Genomic DNA, 20,361 nt, shown 5'->3' with positions numbered 1-20,361 from the left:
AGGAGGAAAATGGGACATAGAGAAGCCTGGGGATTCGGGAAAACGAAAAGTAATTTAAGTTGAACTGTTAAGGATCAGAATCATTTTACATGCTTACACACAGACATCTGGTTTACTAGAACCATAATAAGCACGGATTTTTATATCTTACAAATCAGGAAGACTTGCAAGTGAAAAGAATTCTCAAGAATGCACACTGCTCTTTGTACTGTCCCTCCACCTGACTAACTGAGATGATGCGCACAAAGCTAGGAACCACTCACCAGAAAATGGAAGGACCAGATAAGGTGCCGTGACAGCATGTTGGTGTCTTGGACATTCTGGATCATTCACTATGAAGTGAACCACTGCGCTCAGAGTGAAGTCAAAGCTCCTTGTGTAACGTAGCTCCAGCACCGCTCCCCCCCCCACCCTGCTTCCTGCCCCTTCCTCTGCCTGCTGTCACCTTGGAAGAAGACTACCCTTCAGATCCAAGGTACCCAAGAGACATGGAGCAGAGACGGGTCTATAGACACTGGAACAAGAACAGCACAAGCCCAGCCCGTAGGGAAAGGGATTAGGAGCTGAGCACCAAAGGGTGGCGACCTATAGGCATCCCTTCAGGGTTTGCTTAGAAACGCAGACGGCGGGGGGGGCGTGAGGGGGGGGACGCCTGGGTGACTTAGTCGGTTAGGCATCCGACTTCCGCTTAGGTCATGATCTCGCGGTTCGTGGGTTCGAGCCCCGCGTCGGGCTCTGTGCTGACAGCTCAGAGCCTTGAGCCTATTTCAGAGTCTGTGACTCCCTCTCTCTCTGACACTCCCCTGCTCACGCTGTCTCTCTCTCTCTCTCCTAGAAATAAATAATAAAAATATTGAAGAAAAAAAAACAAACCGCAGACTGGACCTCCAAGTCGACAGTGCAGAACTCCTGCCCCAGGAAGAGATGCGACCAGACCAACCCGCCCGCCAGAACTATCTGCTTCGGGGTGTCCTCCATTCACGACCTGGGGTCAGGACAGAAAATCGGTAGCGTTTTGCTACGTAGACTCTACGTCCCTAACTTACAAACTCCTGGGACTAAAGGTGACAAGGCCACAGAAGACGCGGGCGACCCTGGCGCTGCGTTCTGGCAGGCTGCCACCTGGGCGGCCCCCAGGCGCCAAGGGAGCGCGGCGCTCTCACGGCCCGCAGGTGCGGACCTGTAACTGCCACCTGCCCTCCCAGGTGGGCGGCATCCGCGCCCAGCGCTGCTCAAGGGTTCAGGGCTCCTACGCTGCGGAGACTTCGGCGGAGGAGGGACACCGTGTGTCAGGACTTGGGGTAACCCCACTTTTCCAAGGTGAGGAGATTTCTTCCCGCGGTCCTTCACACCTGTCCCGCACTAAAGAGCGGCGCGCGATGCGCCGGAGCCAAACGAACGAAAATAGGGTGGAAGGGTGGCAGAGCAGTGACCCGACCCAAGGCCCCGGGGAGTCACCTGAACCCGGCAGGCCCCGGGGCCGCGCCGACGCCGCCCAGCGGCAAGCGCAGCGCCAGAAGGCCGCGCCAGTGCTGCTGCAGGAGCCGGCCGCGTCCTGTCGCCATGGAGACCCGACGGGCACGCCAGGGGCGGAGCGGCGGCGGGAGGGAGGAGCGCCCCGCCCCGCGCCACGCCCACTCGGCGCCGGCACGCTCTTCGGCGCGCGTGCGCAGGGGCGGCCGGCCGTACCGCCTTTCCGCCGGCTCCTGGAGCCGTTCTCGAAACTCCTGGGGCCCTGGTTCTTCCCACCGCCGACGGCCTGATGAGCACGCGGGCCGCTGAGTTTCGGATGCTGGCGTTGGGCACTGCGGCGGCCTGGTCCTCCCCACCTGGTGGCTCTGGGAAAATGTGTTCATCCTGTCTGGTTTCCTTGGGAAAAAACTGAAACGCAGAGGCTACATCATTTGACCCTCGAGGACGGCAAAGCCACGGTCAAACTGAGAATTTCCCAGTTTACACAGTTCTCCCTAGAGAGTTGTTAAGAACACCAAGTTTGTAATCGCTAATTTGTTTCTTGGCGCTTCTGCGAACCGCCCCGCCCAGCCGCCCCACGCCACATGCGAGTAGCGCATGCGCAGGGAACGCTCGGCCGGCGCTGGCTCTGGCCGCATTGTATTGTGGGAGATGTAGTCCTGGCGCCATTCCCGCTGCGGGGACTCGGTGAGGCGTGAGGTCCTCGAACTACTATTCCCAGGATCCCCCGAGGTTTCCCAACTTACTTTGCAAAGGCATGGCGGGGAGAGTGTGGATGTCAGTACGGGAGGTAATTAAAGTACTTTAATTCCAGTAAAAAGAGCGCCGAAGAGAAGAAGAAGAGGAAACAGCTTCTTTTGGGAGCTAACGTTTTTGCCGAACACGCCGTGCAGAATTACCGGTGTGAATGCGTAGACCTGAGTACAGTCCGGCGGCGTGTGTATTAGGTGGTGAAGCTGTGCTGTTCATAATTGTCACCTTTCCACAGCGGACCGGCTTTCCGTGAACATGATTTGTGCTTTGTTACGAGCTGTACAGTGTGCGGAGAAGCTGCGCAGATCCTCCGGGAAGCGGCTCTTTCTGCCACACTTAGTGCTCAACAAAGCCGGCCTGAAGACTGCGCCCGGTTTGAGCTGGGGTCTCCGAGACCCGAAGAAGACGGTGCGCCGTGAAGGTGTCCCCGGCGTGACCCGGAGAACCATCTGGACGCAGGGGCAGAGCCCCCCGAGGGCGGAAGAGGACGGCAGCAAGCAGGTGTCCGTGCACAGTAAGACCGGGGAGACCGTCCTCTCCGCGTCACAGAAAGGTAACAGGGACGGTCGGTCTTTCAGCAGACGAGCCGAGAGCTACCAGTGTCTTTTTACACTAATTCGGTGCCAAAGGTAAAAGAACAGTTCACAGGAAGTAAAGGGTAGAGCCGTTCAGCACAGCTGAGAGTTTGAGAACGTAGGTCTACAATTTTCTTCGCAGACTTGAATTCGTATTTGCAAGTTGATTTTGACATAACTTTGTTGAACTGTGTCTAAAAAACTTTTACTAGTTTTAGTGTGGAGCTGTAAAACCTAAGCATTGTTCGGTGTAAGTAAGTAGGTGTCACAGATGTCCTCTCATTTGAGTTTCCTGTTCGCTCCCTCCGACAAACATGAGCTCTTTAAGTAAGAGCCACACTTCCTCAGTTTCCACGACTGAAAAGTAAAAACCAAAATTTCCTAATCTTTATTGTGTAATACCCAGGTCAGTGCTCTTTAGAAAAGCCATTCACAACTATTTCTTGAGCTTCCATTTTCCATGCTCAACACTTGAGTGGATGCTAACGGGTGTGCCAAGGAACTCCTCCTACACACAAATAGGTTAGCACTTAATGAGGAGGAGAATAGAAACAGACAGTGAAAACAGTAATTGCACTACAAAGAGAGTACTCGTGAGTATATAATAGATACAGAGTAATTGAGTAGAATAAATAGAGAAGCTACTATGAGTCATAATCCAGAGGGCTTAGCTCCTGTAGGTCAACTCAGCACTGTTTTTGAATGACTGTTGTGCCCAGATACTGAGTTAGACTCTTTATGCTACAAAGTTAAAGACGTTCAGAACATGGTTTACCTCCAGGTGACACAGGAAGTAATAGAACGTATATAATAGGAAAGGGGAAATGTAATTCTGTCGGGGAATGTCAGAGCTGTTTTCACAGATGTGGTAGTGAATTTAATTTTTATTCTTCATTTTACAAGCAGTTTGTAGGAAAAATAAGTAGAAAGGAAGCGAACAATCCAGATGCCCATGATTATACCTTATAAACATGACTACCATTGATATTTATGTCATTTCAATGCATATACTTTTTAACAACATTAACAAACTTAACTGTATCCTATCCATTGTTCTGCAGTCTGCTGAATATGTAAAACAGGTCATCATTCCTTCATAATAGCCTGAACAAGGGTGTGAGGGGTGATTGAAAGCGGAGCAAGAACGAACAGCCCGTATGCAGAGGGCAAATGCACAGAACTGTCCAACAGCCTGTGTGGGGCCGTCTAGCTCTGGAGACAGTGCTGCTTACCCAGCAGTTGGGTCCTGCTGCAGAGCCTGTGCTGCTCTGGACCCCATTCAAAGGGGACAGCCTTCCTGATGACCCAGTGAATGAGCGGGGGGGGGGGCAGTATTCCCAGACATGGAATATGCTGCATCTGGAGTCCAAAGGGACCTAGCACACCTCGTGTCCTGGGAGGACATACGGCACACAGTAGTTTATTTGGGATGGGGTGTCTCCACGTGCCCCATACAGTGAACCCCCGAGAGTTTTGCTTGTGTGGTTGGTGAGCCCTGGAACTATTTTTGAGGCCCATCACCCCCCCCCCCCCCGGAGTACATGTGTTTACCAAGCTTCCTGACACATGTTCCCCTTACTACTTTCATCTCTTATATGATGGCGTAAATAGAATGGGTAAACGTGTTGGTTTGCAGACTGCCCACAACAGCGTGGTCCAGATAGAACTTTATGCAGAGATGCAGATACTCTGTACGTGTGCCGTCTCAGTGTGGCGGCCACTAGCTGCGTGTGGCTGTTCAGCACTTAAAATGTTGCTAGTGTGAGTACAGAACTGAGTGTTCATTTAATTTTAAGTTAACTTCACTTTAAAATTAAATTCCAACAGCCGTGTGTGGCGTGCGGTTACTGTACAGCACAGCCCAAATCCGGATGGTCCACGTCCCTTCAAGCTACGTTATAACAGGGTAGGAGAGCTAACATCCTAGGCAGGACTGTACATACACGCCGCTGTGTGTTTCACGTCACTGCACACCACTGCCGCTGCCCCTTCTCCAGATCAGTGGCCGAAGCCCTGAGTCTGTTAATGTGCTCTTGTAAGCTTACCACGTCTGGCATCTGTATTGGGACGGCCACGTGGTTGAATTTCTAGTGGATCACTGTCCTATTCCAGGTTCTGCCTGGTTTTTATAAGGGGCAGACTGGTAAGTTACATGGGAATATGTGGTGACCCCCTCGTTTGTATCTTTGGCTCTTAAGGTAGCACTCTCTTGCCATTCCCCCACAGACGTAATACTGTTTTGGATTTACAGTCTTGGTCAAGGGGAGGGTTACAGTTTCAGAGGCTTCCACTCAGCTTTTCCCGTTATGGTAACTCTCAACCCACCCGCAAAGGAACTAAGGCAGGAACTGTTGTTGTCGATTACGAGTATATCCATTGAATTTACACACTGGGAATAAATAAATGAGCACCAAGTAAATCCGTGGACCCAGCTGCGAGCCTCTTACAAGTCTCTCTCTTTATTACATGGCCACTATATGAACCTAAAAGAGGGGCCATATGACTTTGGGTCCAGGGGTGTCACTGTCATCTCAGACTCTGTCCAACAGACCCTGAAATGTTTGGGTGCTCCCCTTCCTCCAGGGTACGCTTACCAAGTTAATGACTATGGGGCTCTTTGCTGAAGCCCCAGGGAATCTATGTATGTGCTCGGGTCCCTCCTGCTGGGGTCTGGGTAGACTCCTATTCAGGTCCAGAAGCCGAGCCAGTCTCTTCATGACTTTGCATTGGGGCATCTGCCTGCAGCCTCCTGGCCACCCAGAATTGATTCCTTAGGATTATCCAGATTGATCCATGTCCTTGTCAGCTGCCCACCAGTCTTGCCCTTGGGTACACGCGTGGTAGTGTCATCGCCAGGCCAGACACCCCTGGCCGCCACCCCGCCCTTGCCGCTCATGGTGGTGGCACCCGCCTGGCTTCTGATGGTTCAAATGTCATGACCGACCATCAGGATATCCTGTGTCCCCAGGCCCTCCGACAGGACCGTCGGCTGGTGGGTTTCGGCCTTTACTGCCCCCATCCTCGCACTCCCATCCCCTGAGCCTTTTCGTCCTGGCCTCCACGGTTCGCCACGGCAGTTCTCATTCTCACCTCACGGAATGTGGACCGTCCTCTCTCCCTGCGTCCGGGAGCGGAGAACCTAGCTGTGCGGCAGCTTCCGGGGTGCTTGCCAAACTGGTCAGTCCGTGACCACAGGAGAGTGCTCCCGTATTGATCAGCTCTCACTCGCTGGTGCTGTGCTCTGCGTCCCTTCATACCGGCCTTAGGACCCCGTGGCACATGTGCTCTCCTAGCCCTGCTGGTGGGGCCTCCAGCTCCTGGGTGTGGTCCTTTCCCCCCTCCTCCCGGCTGTGCTGTAACCTGGCCAGAGCACACGTGTCGCTCAATGGAAGCCCCCGCTTCCAGTTAAGTGTCTTGTGACCGTAATAAAATGAGAGGTCGCTGCCGGCCTCTCTAACGCCGAGCCTTGCTGGGGACATGGACTGTGTGCCGACAGCGATGGTGGGATCAAGCCATGACTTAGGTTTGGGCCGGTATGGTCTTTTTATTTGTTGGATCCCATCTTTGCGGTTAGGAATCTATACTGGAAGAGTAAAGGATTACTCTTTGTTAGAGTGCTTTTAATGAAGTGTTATTTTGTGAAAGTAATAGCAGCTCAGTGTACAGAAGGGGAGAGTGGAGAAAACAATAGCAACAACCACTGTTGACGTTTTGTTTTTCTGAAAAAACGTCTGTAAATTTATATTCCAGAAACCTGTGTTCTTACTGTGGCCAGTAAATTAACCTATAAATGGGACATCAGGCCGTGAGTCCCATTTGCAGCATCAGTGAAGTGCAGTTGGGACGCTGATGGCAAAACCCCGTTCACGTATGCGTAGATCCCTCGTCAGCGCGTGCGTGCCGTGCCCCAGGGTCACCCCTCGGGTTCGTGTCGCTCCCCGCGCTTGCGTTTAGTCCCCACGCTCACCTTTATCAGCGGGGAAAACACAAAGCGCAGTGTCTGTGGAGATTCTCCGTTTCCTAAGGTGTTTGGCTCACAGATCCGTGTGGCCGAGCACCTCCTGCGGCGGGTCCTGTTCTGTGTTCAGGGCGCGCGGCCGGCCCCGCGGCACCCGGCTCCGTCTGCGGGCCCGGGACGCGCCCAGGGGTGCCCAGCGGGCACCGGCCTGGCGGGGAAGGAGGGACCAGACTGCTCATCCTACACACAGTAAACATACGGGCTCCCGGGCCCAGAATTCTGCCCAGGTTCTTCCGCAGACTTCGCTCAGGTGGTTCCGGCTCCCAGAACCGGAATCCTGCGCGCCCGCAGCCCGAGGAGACCCGGCGGGCGTCGCGAGTCGCCGCGAGGCTCGCCCCCCGGAAGTGGTGGCGCCCGAGCCCGCAGGGCGCATGCGTGAGCGGGCGGCGCTTTCCCTTTCTCGTTGCAGTGAAAGAAGCCGGCAGGGACTTCAGCTACCTGGTGGTGGTGCTGCTTGGAATCGGCATCACAGGTGGGACACAGCAAGAACACCCCCAAACCGTCATGGCTTCTCTTTTGTCTTGCTTTTGCTTTGCTTGATCTCCTTTCTCTGCAATTTTCAGGTGGCTTGTTTTACACGATTTTCAGAGAACTGTTTTCTTCGTCCAGTCCTAGTAAGATCTACGGGAAGGCCTTAGAAAAATGCAGATCGCACCCCGAGGTGAGTCCTCCGGATCACGTTACACACGCTCTGAGGATCCGGAAAAAATGTCGGTGGGTGGAGGTGGGCGGACCCCACATTGGTTCTGAGCCTAGTGGCCTTTGTGTGATTAAAAAAAAAAGTCACAGTGGTTGGCCTGTGATTGTTAGCTCTCTGTTCTGTACTTGACATGCTTTAAGAACCGCCCCCCGCAAAGGTCTGTAGAGGTGATTTTGTCCTAATTATGCAGGAGAGGCACTTTACTAGTTGCCATAGACATTACATGCTTACCCTGACCATAGTATTAAAATTAGGCGATAAATTTCTAGTCTTTAGAAATTTAAAATTTAAAATTTAGAAATTTAAAAAGCCTGATTCCTGATCTCCCAATCATAAGGATTTTTGACAGTTACTAAAGGCACATTAGGCACCAGGCACTATGCTCAGCACATCGTCTCTTGGGTCTCACAAAAACCAAGTGTGGTAGAGAGTGTTACCCTGTTTCCAGAAGGGGAGACCAGACCAGCACTTCTGAGATTAGGCAGCTCCACTAAGATCGCTGAGCAGGAAGTGGGCCAGGCAGGACCTGAGCGCAGGTCTGACTCCAGAGCCTCTGCACGTAAGCACAGCCTGCTCTAAAGCATTCCCTGGAGGCGGCAGAGTGTGGAAAAGTTGCCTCGGTTCTGCTGGGGTCCTGTGCAGAAAGAGGGCTTTCTGTGATGCTCTCCAGTCACAGATAGAAAGCCTGGGAAGTGCTGGATTTCCTACCCCTGGGTGGGAAGCTTCAGCATTGAAAAATATCACTCATTGAAATCTTAGTCCTGCCCCGGGAAGGCAAATGGCAGAGAGCACCGTAACCATCAGGGTGGTTTCACACACAGACCAGGAGTGACGCCCACGACAGAGCACGCGCCGCCCAGTCGGGGGGCAGATGTGAAGCCACCCTGACGGGCTTCCCTGGAGCCCCCACTCCACTTGCTCCCCCGGTTTCTCCAATCCTGTCGGGGAGGAGGCCTCAGGCTAACGGGCTCTGGCATCTCTCTTTTAACCCTGTGGGCTTCTCATACTTGGACTTGGGTCTGCGAGAACAGTGGAGGAGGAGGCAGGGAGACACAGCGCTGCGTAGTTCTGTCCCCTGCTCGGGGGGAGTAAGGAAGGTTCCAATTCTAGTTCTCTTTTTGGAAAGGCTCCTAAGTATTTGCACTTTAAGTTCAGTAAAAACTACATTTCCACTTCATTGTGCGTTTTCCCATTCGGAATCATTGTTCCGTGCCTCTAGGTCTGGCTTGTTGTAAACAGATCGTTGTTACGGGGTCTGGTTTGTTGTAAACAGATCGTAGTTACAGGTGTCCCCTGCTCTCTAAGAGCCACACTCCTGTGTAACTTTTGATAAGACAGACCAGCAGAAAGTGAGGAAGCAGCTACCGTTTTATAAACGCCAGAATCCTTTGGATTTTTCTCAGCAGAACAGGTGTTCACATAGGTCTTTCTCAAAAGCGAAGTGGTGAAGCGAACTTCCGGGGAGCTGCTGAAAGTTGTGCTTGGTTTAGTTCACTGGGTCTAGTGCCTCAAGAAATCATTTTGCTCTTGTAGCTTTTAGTATTAGACCCCATTAGATAACTTTCACTAAAAATGTTCAACCATTTGAGCCTTCACTGTTTGGATTTTCTGAGGGAGGGAGGAGCAGTGTGGCTCCGTAACTACAGGTCACTCCGTGAAGTCTCGTTTCCGTCTCTTTGTGGGAGGATTTTGCAGAATTTTTCCCCCATTTTCTCATTGTTGGAGTTGTCATTTTGAAAGGGCCGCAGGTTTAATGATTTCTTTTTCTCAAAAAGTGACTTGATTTGTCAAACAAACATTTCCCCGGGAAGCGCACCGGAAGGCGTCCTCACAGCACGTGTGTCCCACAGGTGATCAGTGTCTTCGGCGAGCCCGTGAAGGGCTACGGGGAGATGACGCGCCGTGGGCGAAGGCAGCACGTCAGGTACTGCGGGCCGCTCACACGCGGAGAGCTCAGGTGCTTTCTAGACGCAGGGAACTTAGGCTGCGCGCTTTCATTTTCCCGACAGCTTCATCGAGTATGCCAAGGACGGGCTGAAACACATGCGCGTGAAGTTCTACATCCAGGGCTCCGAGCCAGGGAAGCAAGGAACGGTGCATCTTGAAGTGAAAGAGGTGTGGGGACCGCAGGGGGGACCGTGCGGGACGCAGGGCCCAGATGCAGTGGGTCATAGGCGCTGGGGACAGAAGTAACATCTGGAAGTATGTTTGTTTTTCAGAACCCGGAAAGTGGCGAATATGAATTTCGATACATATTTGTTGAGCTCGAGCCCTTCCCTGGAAGAACTATTGTCATCGAAGACAATCGGTCCTGAGGGACTGCGGGGCTCGGCGTCGCGGGTTCCTGGCGGATGCGGAAGCGCTCACACCCACAGGCTGGTCTAGACCCTGCTCTCCTCCCGAGTCTATAGAGTAAGACACGAAAGAGCATGTAGCTCATAAGAGTGAGTGTAACGGTAGTAGTTGCATTTAGACACACTGAAGTGTAGACGGCAAAATCATGAAATAGAACATATTTTATGTTCTCTCCGAATCAGTCGTGGACAGTATTTCTGCTCTGATGAACATCATCTTTCACGATAAGAAATTTTTGTTATTAAACACTTTACACCATGTAAATAAGAAAAAAATTCAGTATTTTATGCTTTTATGTCATAGGACTTTGTAAAATCTATGAAATAAAGCCAAAACTAAAAAAGATGTCAGAAGCAGCATCCTTCCGTGTACTTCGGAAACCTGAAATGAACACGTGGAAACATTTGAGGACTGTCCCTGGTTCAGCTGACAGGTGCGCGTGGCACGCTCTGGACGACTGCTACGGACAGGGAGTAACGTGGGCTACGCCGTAGTCCCGCCACGAGCCGGATCGCTGTCTGTGCAGTGGGAGGGGCCAGGGGGACTGGCCCTCACCGGGTGTCACGGCCACGTCAGCTCCCACTGCCCTGGCTGGTTAGGACGACCGGAGGAGAGGCAGGCGCGGGCACCCGACAACAGATGGCATCGTGGCGTGTCCCCACGCCCTTCCGAACGAGCTCACCTAACTACCTGAGCAGCGTGTGTAGAATGCCCTTCTGCGGGATGACGGTTCCGTTTTATCTGAATAAATACGGACGATCTGGAGACATAGGGGCCCCGCAGGGAGGAAGCAGCTGAGGCCGATGGGGTGAGGGAGTTGTGCAGGGGCGAGTGCGGGGCAGAGGAGAGGGCTTGCCGCCCCACACCCCCTCCTTCCCTAGAATGCTTGACAGACACTACCAAAAGGGTTTCTGATTCTGCTTGGAATTTCGAACTTGTTTTAGCATACTTTTCTTGTATTGTTAAAGATGAAAGAAATCTGGGGACGTAGAAACGAAAAGGAGGCCAAGGAGAAGACTGAGGTGCAGGGAAGAGGAGGGCCAGGGTTACAGGAAGGCCCCTGGGGCTGGATTCAGAGCAGAAAAGGAGGGAGGCAGGACGGCGGCGCAGGCAGGGAGGTCTGTGCCGGGGACAAGTCGGAGTGTCCCCAGCCGGTCAGCCCGAGTCTGTCAGCAGTTGTGGAAATGCTCAGAGTGGGGCTGGGGGTCAAGGTCTGGAAGAGCAGCCGGAGGAGAGGGGAGGGGGCCGAGCAGGGAGCAGAGGCCAAGGTGAGACCAGACTCAGCAAGTGTATAAGATGGTCAGCCGAGCACACGTGCGATCCGGGGGCGCGGGAACGGGCTGCACGCGTGCGAGGCCGCTGGGCCGCAGGCGATCCGGGAGGCCGTGCCCGCTGATGGCCGCGCTCGCCGCAAAGCTGCGGTGAGCGACCCCGTGTGGCTTCCGCGCGGCCGTGGACCCAGACGGCCCGCACATGTGGCAGCCGGTCCTCCTCCAGGAAGTGTCCGTATTCAGCCAACAGCGCCGGGGCGCTGGTTCCCAGGTGGGAAGACGGAGTGGGATCTCGACCCGGGTAGGTTAACACCGTACAACTTAGATCGACCTTGTGACTGTTGGACAGGGTTTCACAAGATGCAAGATTAGAAACCGTGCTGAAAAAGGTTGATTTTTAAGATGAAGAGTTTAATCAGAAGAAAAGCCACTAGTGACAAAACTTTCTGGCACGCATAGCCAAGAAAGCGTTACGTTCCAGAACATACCAAGATCTCCCAGCAGCGAGCGAGCGAGCGAGCAAGCAGCACAGCTAGTGCACTCAGGCAGAAGCCCGGGACGGCTCTCCACACACAGGAGAGCACGTGGAGCCAGCGAAATTCTGAGACTCCTTTGGGCCTCACTGAAGTGAAGAACACGCAGTGTGGGCTACCGGCTTCCATCTGCCAGACTGGTAAACGTGTAAACCGGTAAGAAAGTGACTGGAGCCCAGGTCCCTTCCCTGCCACCGGGGACGGGGTCCAGCGGCAACTGCTGGGTAGCCCATGGGACTTTGGGGGTCAATTAGGCCGTGAGGGTGTGGGCCCCATGAATGGAATTAGTGTTCTTTTTCTTTTTTTTTTTTAATATTTCTTTTATTGTTTATTATTTAGAGACAGAGACAGAGCACAAGCATGGGTGGGGCAGAGAGAGAGGGAGACACAGAATCCGAAGCAGGTTCCAGGCTCTGAGCTGTCAGCACAGAGCCTGACGTGGGGCTCGAACCCACAAACTGAGGTGATGACCTGAGCTGAAGTTGGATGCTTAACAACTGAACCACCCAGGCGCCCCAGGATTAGTGTTTTTCTAAGAGACCGCGGACAGCTTCCCAGACTCCTCCGCCACGTGAGGACACAGCGAGAAGTCTGCCCCTCCCTGGGCCCCCCTGGCCCCCTGATCTCGGACTCCCAGCCTGCAGGAAGGGGATCAATAAGTGTGTTTGTGCCATTTTGTTAGAGCAGCCTGGATGAACCGACAGCTCGGCACCGTGTAAGCAGAGGACACGGTGCCCACGTGAGCACAGGTCAAGGCGCCATGTGAAGTGGGGGCCACCTCTATTTAGATGAGGAGGAGGGAAAGGAACCAACACCAGCCACGTACATCAGACATCGTGTACGTGAAGCCCAGAAACACGCAAAAGTCAATAAAGTACCGCTTTGCAACACGTACCTATGCAGCAAAGTCTGTGAAAGAGTCCAGGGGAAGGTCAGCCCACTTCTGGGGAGAAGGTACCTCGTGCAGGAGGGGAGCTTTGTGGGCTTGGTCACGGACACGATCCCAGGCCGGGGGAAGAGTGGGGGGGGACAGGGCTGGCCACCTGCCACCACGCACGGGCACATTTATGCAGAAGTCAGCGAAGCTTAATTAAGTGCAGGGTCCCTCACTGTCAGACCCCAAGGCCCAGCGCTGCACTGGCTATTATTCCCTTTCTTACAGAAAACTCCAAAAACTGCCAAGACTTGGGCCCCTCACAGCTTGGACCCCCCCCCCCACCTGAAATGTAACCTTTATACGTCCCCAGAGCCTCAAACGTTTCAGGATGGAAACATGCACACTTGCCCCCCGTAGCTCGTCAGGCCAGAGTGGGCCCTTCAGCCTCCCCTCAGGTTTGGGGTACCTTGTTACACCGAATGCTGGGGTCTCCCCAGGCCCCGTGCACTAGGCTAGCGCAGACACCAAACCCTGTAATACCTTCATATTTGTTTCCTTCGCTTGTTCTCTCTGTATCCTAAACTCTGTCTAATTTTACAATTTTGGCTACACATCTGTTTTTCCTCCTTAGTTTTTAACCCATTCCTACCCCCCCACCTCCCACCCCTCCGTGGTAGGCGCTCCTGGGGGCTGTCAGCGTTCTCCACTACGTCACGTCTCTGCCCGTCTCCCCTCCTCACTGCTCAAGCGGTGCTCCCTAAAACCGGATCTGATTGCGCTCTGACCGCGCCCACACCCTTCAGGGACCCTCAGCTATGGAACAAGCGGAGTGTCCTTTGCAAAACCCTGATGCTGAAATCTGGCCCTTGGGCCACCCCCCCCCAGCTCCCCACACGTGCTCCTCCCCCAGCCCCGGTCCAGCCACCCCCTTCAGGCCCCTCCTCCACGGCTCACTGCTTCACACCCTTATGTTCAAACTTTTCACTGATGGGTTCTTTGAAGACCTGTGTGTATTTTACTAGTAAACATTCTTGGCTACTTGGAATTCTCTTTAACACCGGGCCACGCGCACATGCCTCTCTTACCAAAGCAGTTCCGGAGGCTCCGGTTTTACTGGGTGAGATGTCGCCTTCCCTCCGTGGCACTTGCAAACACCATCTACAGAATTCCATAAAAGTCCACACACACCTTGGAGCCACAATGCGTATTTTGTGTCCGGGCCTTGACAGTCCGGAAAAGCCAAATCCCCCAGAGCCGCAGGCTGAATGTTTGCGTAGCTGAAAGCACCTCTTAAAGCACCTCTTTCTTGCACGTTCCCCCTGGGGCCCCACAGCCCCGCGGGCTGACCAGGGGCTCCCGTCCAACTGAAGGGCAGTGAGGGAGGGGCTTTATAAGTCCCAGGAACCAGCAACAGGATTCCTCAGTCAGGCATTCGGTCTTTCAGTGCCTCCCGGGTGCCCCTGCGTGGGGCAAGGGTGAGGGGCTGCGGCCCCCCGGGGGTACGAACTGACACCGGGTTCGCCTCCCACTGCGCCTCCGGTGCTGCTCCTGCTGCAGGTGCAGCTCAGAAACAGTGCGCCAGAGGCCAGGGATCGGTGGCAGATCGAGGGAGAACCTCTAAGGAAATGACACTCCTTCCTGCTCGACGTGGTCACCATGACGCTGGTCAATCGACGTGGTCACCATGACGCTGGTCAACACTGGGCCCCTCGAGCGGGACGTCGTGACACGACCTTGCAGCAGGGGCCCGATGCTGGGCCGGCCGTGCTCCCTCCCATGGACACCCAGCGCAGCCGAGTCCTCCAGGCCGCTAGTTGAAGGCTGAGCCGAGTGACCCACTGCCTCAAGATCCTTAACTCAACCACATCTTTTGCCTTATAAGACGATACTCACTTGGGGTTAGAACGTGGACGTACCTTTTGGGACCCACCATCTTGAAGGCAACCAAAAGCGCCGGCTAGAGCCATCTGCTTCGTGTGACCTCAGAGCCAGGGACTTGAACCCCGGGTGTTGGTTACCTCATGTTGCCTTTCATGCGGCTTTGCTCCCTACAGCTCAGTTTGCTCATCTCTCAAATTAGGACGGCAATACTACTGCCTACGGTGTAGACAGGGATTATATGAGGCGGTGTGGAAGGTGTGTCGGCAGTATTGCAGCTACCCGTGTGTCTCGGGTCTTCCCCTCAGACTGTAGTCACAGAAGGCATCATTGCCATTTTTGTACCTCCATTTCTTGGACTATTTGGAAATAGTAGGTTCTCGAAAAATGTTGTTATATCCAAGCCTCAGCAACCTCTATAGTCCTAATGCATAGGCAGCACATCACTTAGAAGGCAACTGAAATTGCCTGTGGAATTTCTGGTACTCCAAGGATAAACAGAATCTGTGGGTGCCGCCCCCTGGTGTCCCAAAGCAACCCTGCATCAGTGAAACAAAATAACAACCAAAATAACATTCATCTGGATGCCTCGGGAAGGTTGATATACCTCCAGAAGTGGGGTCTGTGGAAGCAAAACACGGGCTCTGTGGAAGGAAAGCGCACCGCTCTTCAGGATGTGTGTGTGTGTGTGTGTGTGTGTGTGTGTGTGTGTGTGTGTGTATGGCGCGTGCGCACACACATATATGGCGGCAAAAAATGGTTTCTAAAACAACCAACTCGCAAGACCACTTCATAACATGTCAGAACAAAAATGCAAAGAAAAGCAAGTAACATTCTGATTAAATGTTACTAGAATCACAGTAAGCGGCTGCCATATTTATTGACTCACCCGGAGAGAGTGCCATTCTTTCAGGAATGAGTATTTTCACGATAAAACATTTCTTTGGCTGCAAACGCTGTGGCCACTTACTTGCAGACTCCCGCGTGAGCGGCTCCGAACAGCCACCTGCCCTCGTCAGGTGCGGTGGACGGAGTGCGGTTGTCCGCTGGCCGTCCAGGGCGGCCTCCTGCCCGCACCTGGGGCCTCCCTGCGAGCGCTGCGGATGCCTCCAGCCCGCGGCCATTTACGTACAGCCGCTACGGAAGGTTCTGTCTTTGCTGAGGCACCGTGTCCCCTTTTCTATCAATATCCGGTTTCCAGATTCCCCACCCAACCTAGAAAAACATCAGTCAGCGCTTCTCTGTTTTATAACCATAATACCAAGATCTTTGATAAATTACAAAGTGCCTCTCCCTCCTTCTTTTTCCATCCTCCCCCCCCCCATTGTTCCTGGAATCTGTGATGAGCTTTTATTTAAAAAAACAGGTAAAAGAAATGCAAATAAGTCAGACAGTGTTTAACACGTGTCAATTTCATTTACTACTTTGAGATCTGAGAGATTAAAAAAATAAAAATGTAAAGCCAAAAAGGCCAAGTCCATCAACTAGAGAACCCAGACTTCCTTCCTCGCCCTGGGCACCCCCCCCCCCCCGCCGGAGATGACTGCACTCTGTTATCTGGCACGTGGTGTGGCGTCGAGGCGCGGGAGGGGCCTCACGATGAGGGAAGAGAAGGGTCAAAATCATTTTTGTCAATAATGATGCTCTTGTCCAAAGAGGGGTCTCGTGGGTGAGAACTCACTGCTTGCGTCTCCGCACTGTTCCCGCCACGTGAGAATGCGGCTGCGGGAATGTCCGCGTATTTAAGCAAAATTGTCAGTCTTGTTTTAGAGAGAAGTAATGCTACCAAGAAGTAAATGCTGAGTGAGGCGCAGCGCTTTCTGTCTGTGGAGGAGACTCTCAAGGAATGTACTGATTTCTCCGTGATCCAAGCAGGACCCTTGTCTTTGCGCAGATGATGAAAATCAACTGTTTTTCCTGGAAGCCGCCGGCTGCTATTGTAACGGACCGCCAGTAAATGCTGTTAATTTTCCTTAGCAACAGTGCAGATAAAAGTGATAAACTTAGGGGCTCCTGGGTGGCTCAGCTGGTTATGCGCCCAACTTTGGCTCAGGTCATGATCTCACAGTTTATGGGTTCAAGCCCTGCGTCAGGCTGTGCTGACAGCTCAGAGCCTGGAGCCTGCTTTGGATTCTGTGTCTCCCTCTCTCTGCCCCTCCCCTGCTTTGGCTCTGTCTCTGTCTCTATCTCTCTCCCTCAAAAATAAAAACATTTTTAAAAAAGAGCAGATATAAAATGTTAGATTTTTAAACCAACTGAAGAAAACTGGATCTTTCTATGGAAAACAAGAAAGTATTAAAAAAAAAAATACAGTGAATGGAAAATAGAAACAAGGTAATAGGATAAGTTCTAATAGTGCAACCTGGAGTTGGGCCGTGCATTTAAAATCAGACTGACCTGGGGCACCTGGGTGGCTCAGTCAGTTCAGCGTCCGACTTTGGCTCAGGGCATGATCTCACGGTTCGTGGGTTCGAGTCCCGTGTCAGGCTCTATGCTGACAGCTAGCTCAGGGCCTGGAGCCTCTTTCAGATTCTCTCTCTCTCTCTCTCTCTCTCTCTCTCTCAGAAATAAATAAAACATTAAAAAAGTTTTTTTTAAAGTGATAACCTTATTAAGTTACACGTAAATTGAGATTTAGCCTATAGATATACGGAATGGACATCGTGCATAAAAATAATGCATGTCACTTCAGTAGTTTCAAATAATATACAGGCTGTGATAGGCTAATGTTTCATTTCGAAGCATTATAAAAATGTTCATTTGTGTCCTTACCAAATGCAATTGCATCATTAAATAAGGTGTATTAATATTGCCTTTAATTCTGATACACTTAATCAGGAATGCCGGTGCGTCAGCTAAGGCCTTGGGCAGAAGCTTCTCATTCATTGTGCCACGTGGAAGCTGTGTGGAGGGTTAGGGAGTGTGGCCAAAGGAAGCAGTGCGAGTGTGGGCTTGACTGCATCCGTCTTTGACGCATTCTTGATTGGGTTCCTGTGGCTGCAACCCTGTGGGCATCCCTCCTGTGCAAAGGGCCCCCGCAGACTTCTTGAGTCTCAAAGATTCGGGGTTCCAGTGCGTGGCGAGCCCTGAACAATAGTCAAACAGCAGCCAGATACCTCAGTGCCCAGGCTGACCCCAAACGGACGCTCGTGCCCCAGGAAGATAGCAGGATGTGATTGCTCTCGGTTAAAATCCGTCCGGTCCCAGTTCTTCCGTTTTGCTGTGTCCCCTTCTCTCCATCGCTACCTCTGACTCTCCGTCTCTTCTCTCTCATCTCCCACCTCCCCCCCCCCGCCCCGTCTTTCCCTATTCACTCCTAAACAGACTATGGTGAAGACTTATGTCTACCCTGACATAAGCCCTCTTGACAAATGTTTGTGTTCCTTCTTGTTGATTTAAATCAGGCAAGATCAGTCGTGTGGGTCCCACTGGGTCGGGAGAGGTGAGGTTGGAAGAAGCAGAGAATTAGAACGGAGCCACTTCTTGAAATCACCTAAGGGACCCAGAGCCCCCCGTTGATCCTTGAATGCCACCACCAGCCCGTCCCACTTGCAGTGGGTCCTTGAATGTTTCTTTTCTGCTCGCAGTGAGGAGACGCAGCGACTCAGTCTACTTTTCTTAAAGAGAAGCCGCCCAGCTTTGGCGTCCGGTGTTGCGGGGGAGGGGGGTTGGGGAAGGCTTCCCATGGTTTCCACGCGGGACCCGCGGGAGGAATGAAGACAGGAGGGCTTTGCGCCACCGCCGGGACGGAGGCAGCTGAAGGTGGGCGCAGGGATGCCTGCCTGGTCTCCCGGGAGCGTCACCGGCTGCACAAAGGAGGGGCCAGCAGCCCCCAGCTCCTCCTCAGTCCTGCCTTGTCTCAGCCCTTCTGGGGCCAGCTCTCTGCCCATCTCCCCCCTCCTCCCCACCCTTCCCTTCCATGGCCTGAATCCTGTTCTCTCCGCACCTGGTGCTCGTTCTCATCTCGGGCTGTTCTGTCCTTCCTCCCCTCAGCCTTGTGTTCCCAAGGCCGCTCTCCCCGGTGCACCCCCACCCCCACTGTCCCCCCCAACTCGCCCCCACCGGGAACCTGCAGCCCCACTTGCCATCCCTCAGAAGCCTCCCACTCACTCATAATGGCCTGGGGTGGAGCGTGGGTAAAGGGGAAGGAGGCCCCGAGGAGGAAGAGGATCTGCTCCGTGGCCGAGGGGACTGGGTGTCCTTCTCCAAGTAAAGGGTGGCCGTGGTCGTCTTAAGAAGGAGACTTGTGCTGAAGAAGATTCTCCAGGCACAAAGTAAAGACTGGAATGAAGAGGGCAGACATGAAAAGGAGGGAGGCCCTTGCTCGGAGACTGTGCAATAGTCATGAGAGGTGATGGGAATGGGGAAACTGAGGCAGAAAGAGACCTGGGAGATATTGGGAAGTAGAATTGATGAGGATTGGACACATCCATAGAGAGATTAGCCGAAGATGGTCCTATGGTAATATTTCTCAAAATTAGCTTCATGGATTTTATTAGATTTTCTATTTTATTTTAAAAAAGAATTTGATGGTCAAATGATTTTGAAAAATGAATGATATTTTAACTTTTAGACAAGGTTAAAATGACTTCTTGACTCCAGGACTCCTGAGGGCATTTATGTGGCAACTTATATCGGTCAGCATGTAAGGGAAAGTTAGAATGAAGACTGACAGCTTTGTTTGACTATGGAACCTCCCGGAACAAACACACACACAGGATATATACTTGTTTACACCTCAGGGACAGTCATGGAACACAGCCTGGAAGGTGTCTAGCCTTGTATTTGAGGAGAAGGAGGATGTCACAGTGGATATAAAAGTTGTAACACAGAAGGGATAAAAGGTATAGGGAGTAAAATCGTTTATGTTCAGTTTTGGAATTTGAAATGCCACCAATTCACAGATGTCCATCACTCAGCTGCGAATTCAGACCTCAGAAGAAAGGTCGGGGATAGAGACACAGCCTTGGGACTCAGCAGCATTGGGAGGATTCGTTAAAGAGGGAAAATTAAGGGGCACCTGGTGGCTCGTTCGGTTAAAGGACTGGCTTCAGCTCAGGTCATGATCTCACGGTTTGTGAGTTCGAGCCTCGCGTCGGGCTCCGTGCTGTCAGCACAGAATTCAGATCTCCTGCCCCCTCTTTCTCTGCCCCTCCCTGCTTGCGCTCTCTCCTCTCTGTCTCTCTCAAGAAACAAAGAAACTTAAAAAAAAAAAAAAAAGACGGAAAATTAAAGACTCCGAGGGAAAGGAGAGACCGATAAGGGGAAGGAATAAAAATACCTGAAGACACAACAGCCCAAACCAATCCTGAATGTGGTGAGAAGCACCAGCCCACAAATCCAAGAATCTCGGGGAGAGAGAAAGACCAAGGAAACCACACGTGGGTATGTCGGGCTCGAATCGATGGAAACCAAGTAAAGGGAACCGTTTAAAACAGGCAGGGAAAGGAGGACACGTTACGTGAGGGGAACAAACAAAGCTAATGTGTGCTGATAGAAATCATGGCAGTCTGTTCTGGGGGCCGGGAGAACTGACTGCAAGGGGATTCAGAACATTCCGGGGCGGAGGGAATTGGGCAATGACGGCACAGACACATGCAACAGTAAAACTGAAGAATTCTTACCGTCACTGCGTTCTGTATACAAATAATACCTCCACTTAAACAGAAAAGGGTAGGCGGAGGGAGAGGACAGAAAAAAATGGGTAAGGAACGTGGCTAGAAACAGGAAGATCCAGAACGCAGGCATCGAGTGAAAGCCCCACAAGAACCCGCAGCTCCACCTTAATGATATTTGTACACCTTCAGCGTCCCCGGAAGCCAGAGGCTGTCACCTTGTGCACATCATGTCATGGGGGGAGGGGGGCAGGGAGGGTCAGGTCCACGCCCGGCCACCTGAATCAGCGTCTGGGCTGTGGCCTGGGCATCC

The 20,361-nt window shown here is 52.6% G+C and overlaps 2 protein-coding genes across 3 annotated transcripts in view; one reads left to right on the top strand and one right to left on the bottom strand.

Annotated features, from left to right (window-relative positions):
- Positions 1-1,509, bottom strand: part of FBXO15 (F-box protein 15) — a 48,461-nt gene extending 46,952 nt beyond the window's left edge. The window contains exon 1 of the mRNA XM_039236407.1: positions 1,459-1,509. The gene's annotated coding sequence lies outside the window, so the exon portion shown is untranslated. The remainder of the gene's footprint in view (positions 1-1,458) is intronic.
- Positions 1,510-2,015: 506 nt separating this feature from the next.
- TIMM21 (translocase of inner mitochondrial membrane 21) lies at positions 2,016-10,213 on the top strand. 2 transcript variants are annotated; one of them, XM_039236412.1, is made up of 7 exons: positions 2,016-2,263; positions 2,462-2,779; positions 7,229-7,291; positions 7,383-7,480; positions 9,370-9,443; positions 9,529-9,634; positions 9,739-10,213. In XM_039236412.1, the coding sequence occupies exons 2-7, from the start codon at positions 2,482-2,484 to the stop codon at positions 9,832-9,834; spliced, it is 735 nt and encodes a 244-aa protein (XP_039092343.1). In that variant the 5' UTR covers positions 2,016-2,263; positions 2,462-2,481; the 3' UTR covers positions 9,835-10,213. The 2 variants fall into 2 exon arrangements, with proteins under 2 accessions (XP_039092343.1, XP_039092342.1); XM_039236411.1 differs by having other exon boundaries at positions 2,017-2,779.
- Positions 10,214-20,361: the final 10,148 nt, after the last annotated feature.

This window comes from Hyaena hyaena, unplaced genomic scaffold (genome assembly GCF_003009895.1).
Source record: "Hyaena hyaena isolate Hyena2069 unplaced genomic scaffold, ASM300989v1 scaffold_110, whole genome shotgun sequence".
Classification (NCBI taxonomy): domain Eukaryota; kingdom Metazoa; phylum Chordata; class Mammalia; order Carnivora; family Hyaenidae; genus Hyaena; species Hyaena hyaena.
The sequence above is the reverse complement of the archived record's forward strand: the minus strand, read 5'-3'. Positions and strand labels throughout refer to the sequence as shown.

Bases quoted from the DNA above. Each gene is read 5' to 3' on its own strand.
- TIMM21 (XM_039236412.1), top strand. From the start codon at position 2,482: ATGATTTGTGCTTTGTTACGAGCTGTACAGTGTGCGGAGAAGCTGCGC. The intron at 2,780-7,228 runs GTAACAGGGACG...TTCTCGTTGCAG, and splicing joins CCTCTCCGCGTCACAGAAAG to TGAAAGAAGCCGGCAGGGAC. The intron at 7,292-7,382 runs GTGGGACACAGC...TGCAATTTTCAG, and splicing joins GCTTGGAATCGGCATCACAG to GTGGCTTGTTTTACACGATT.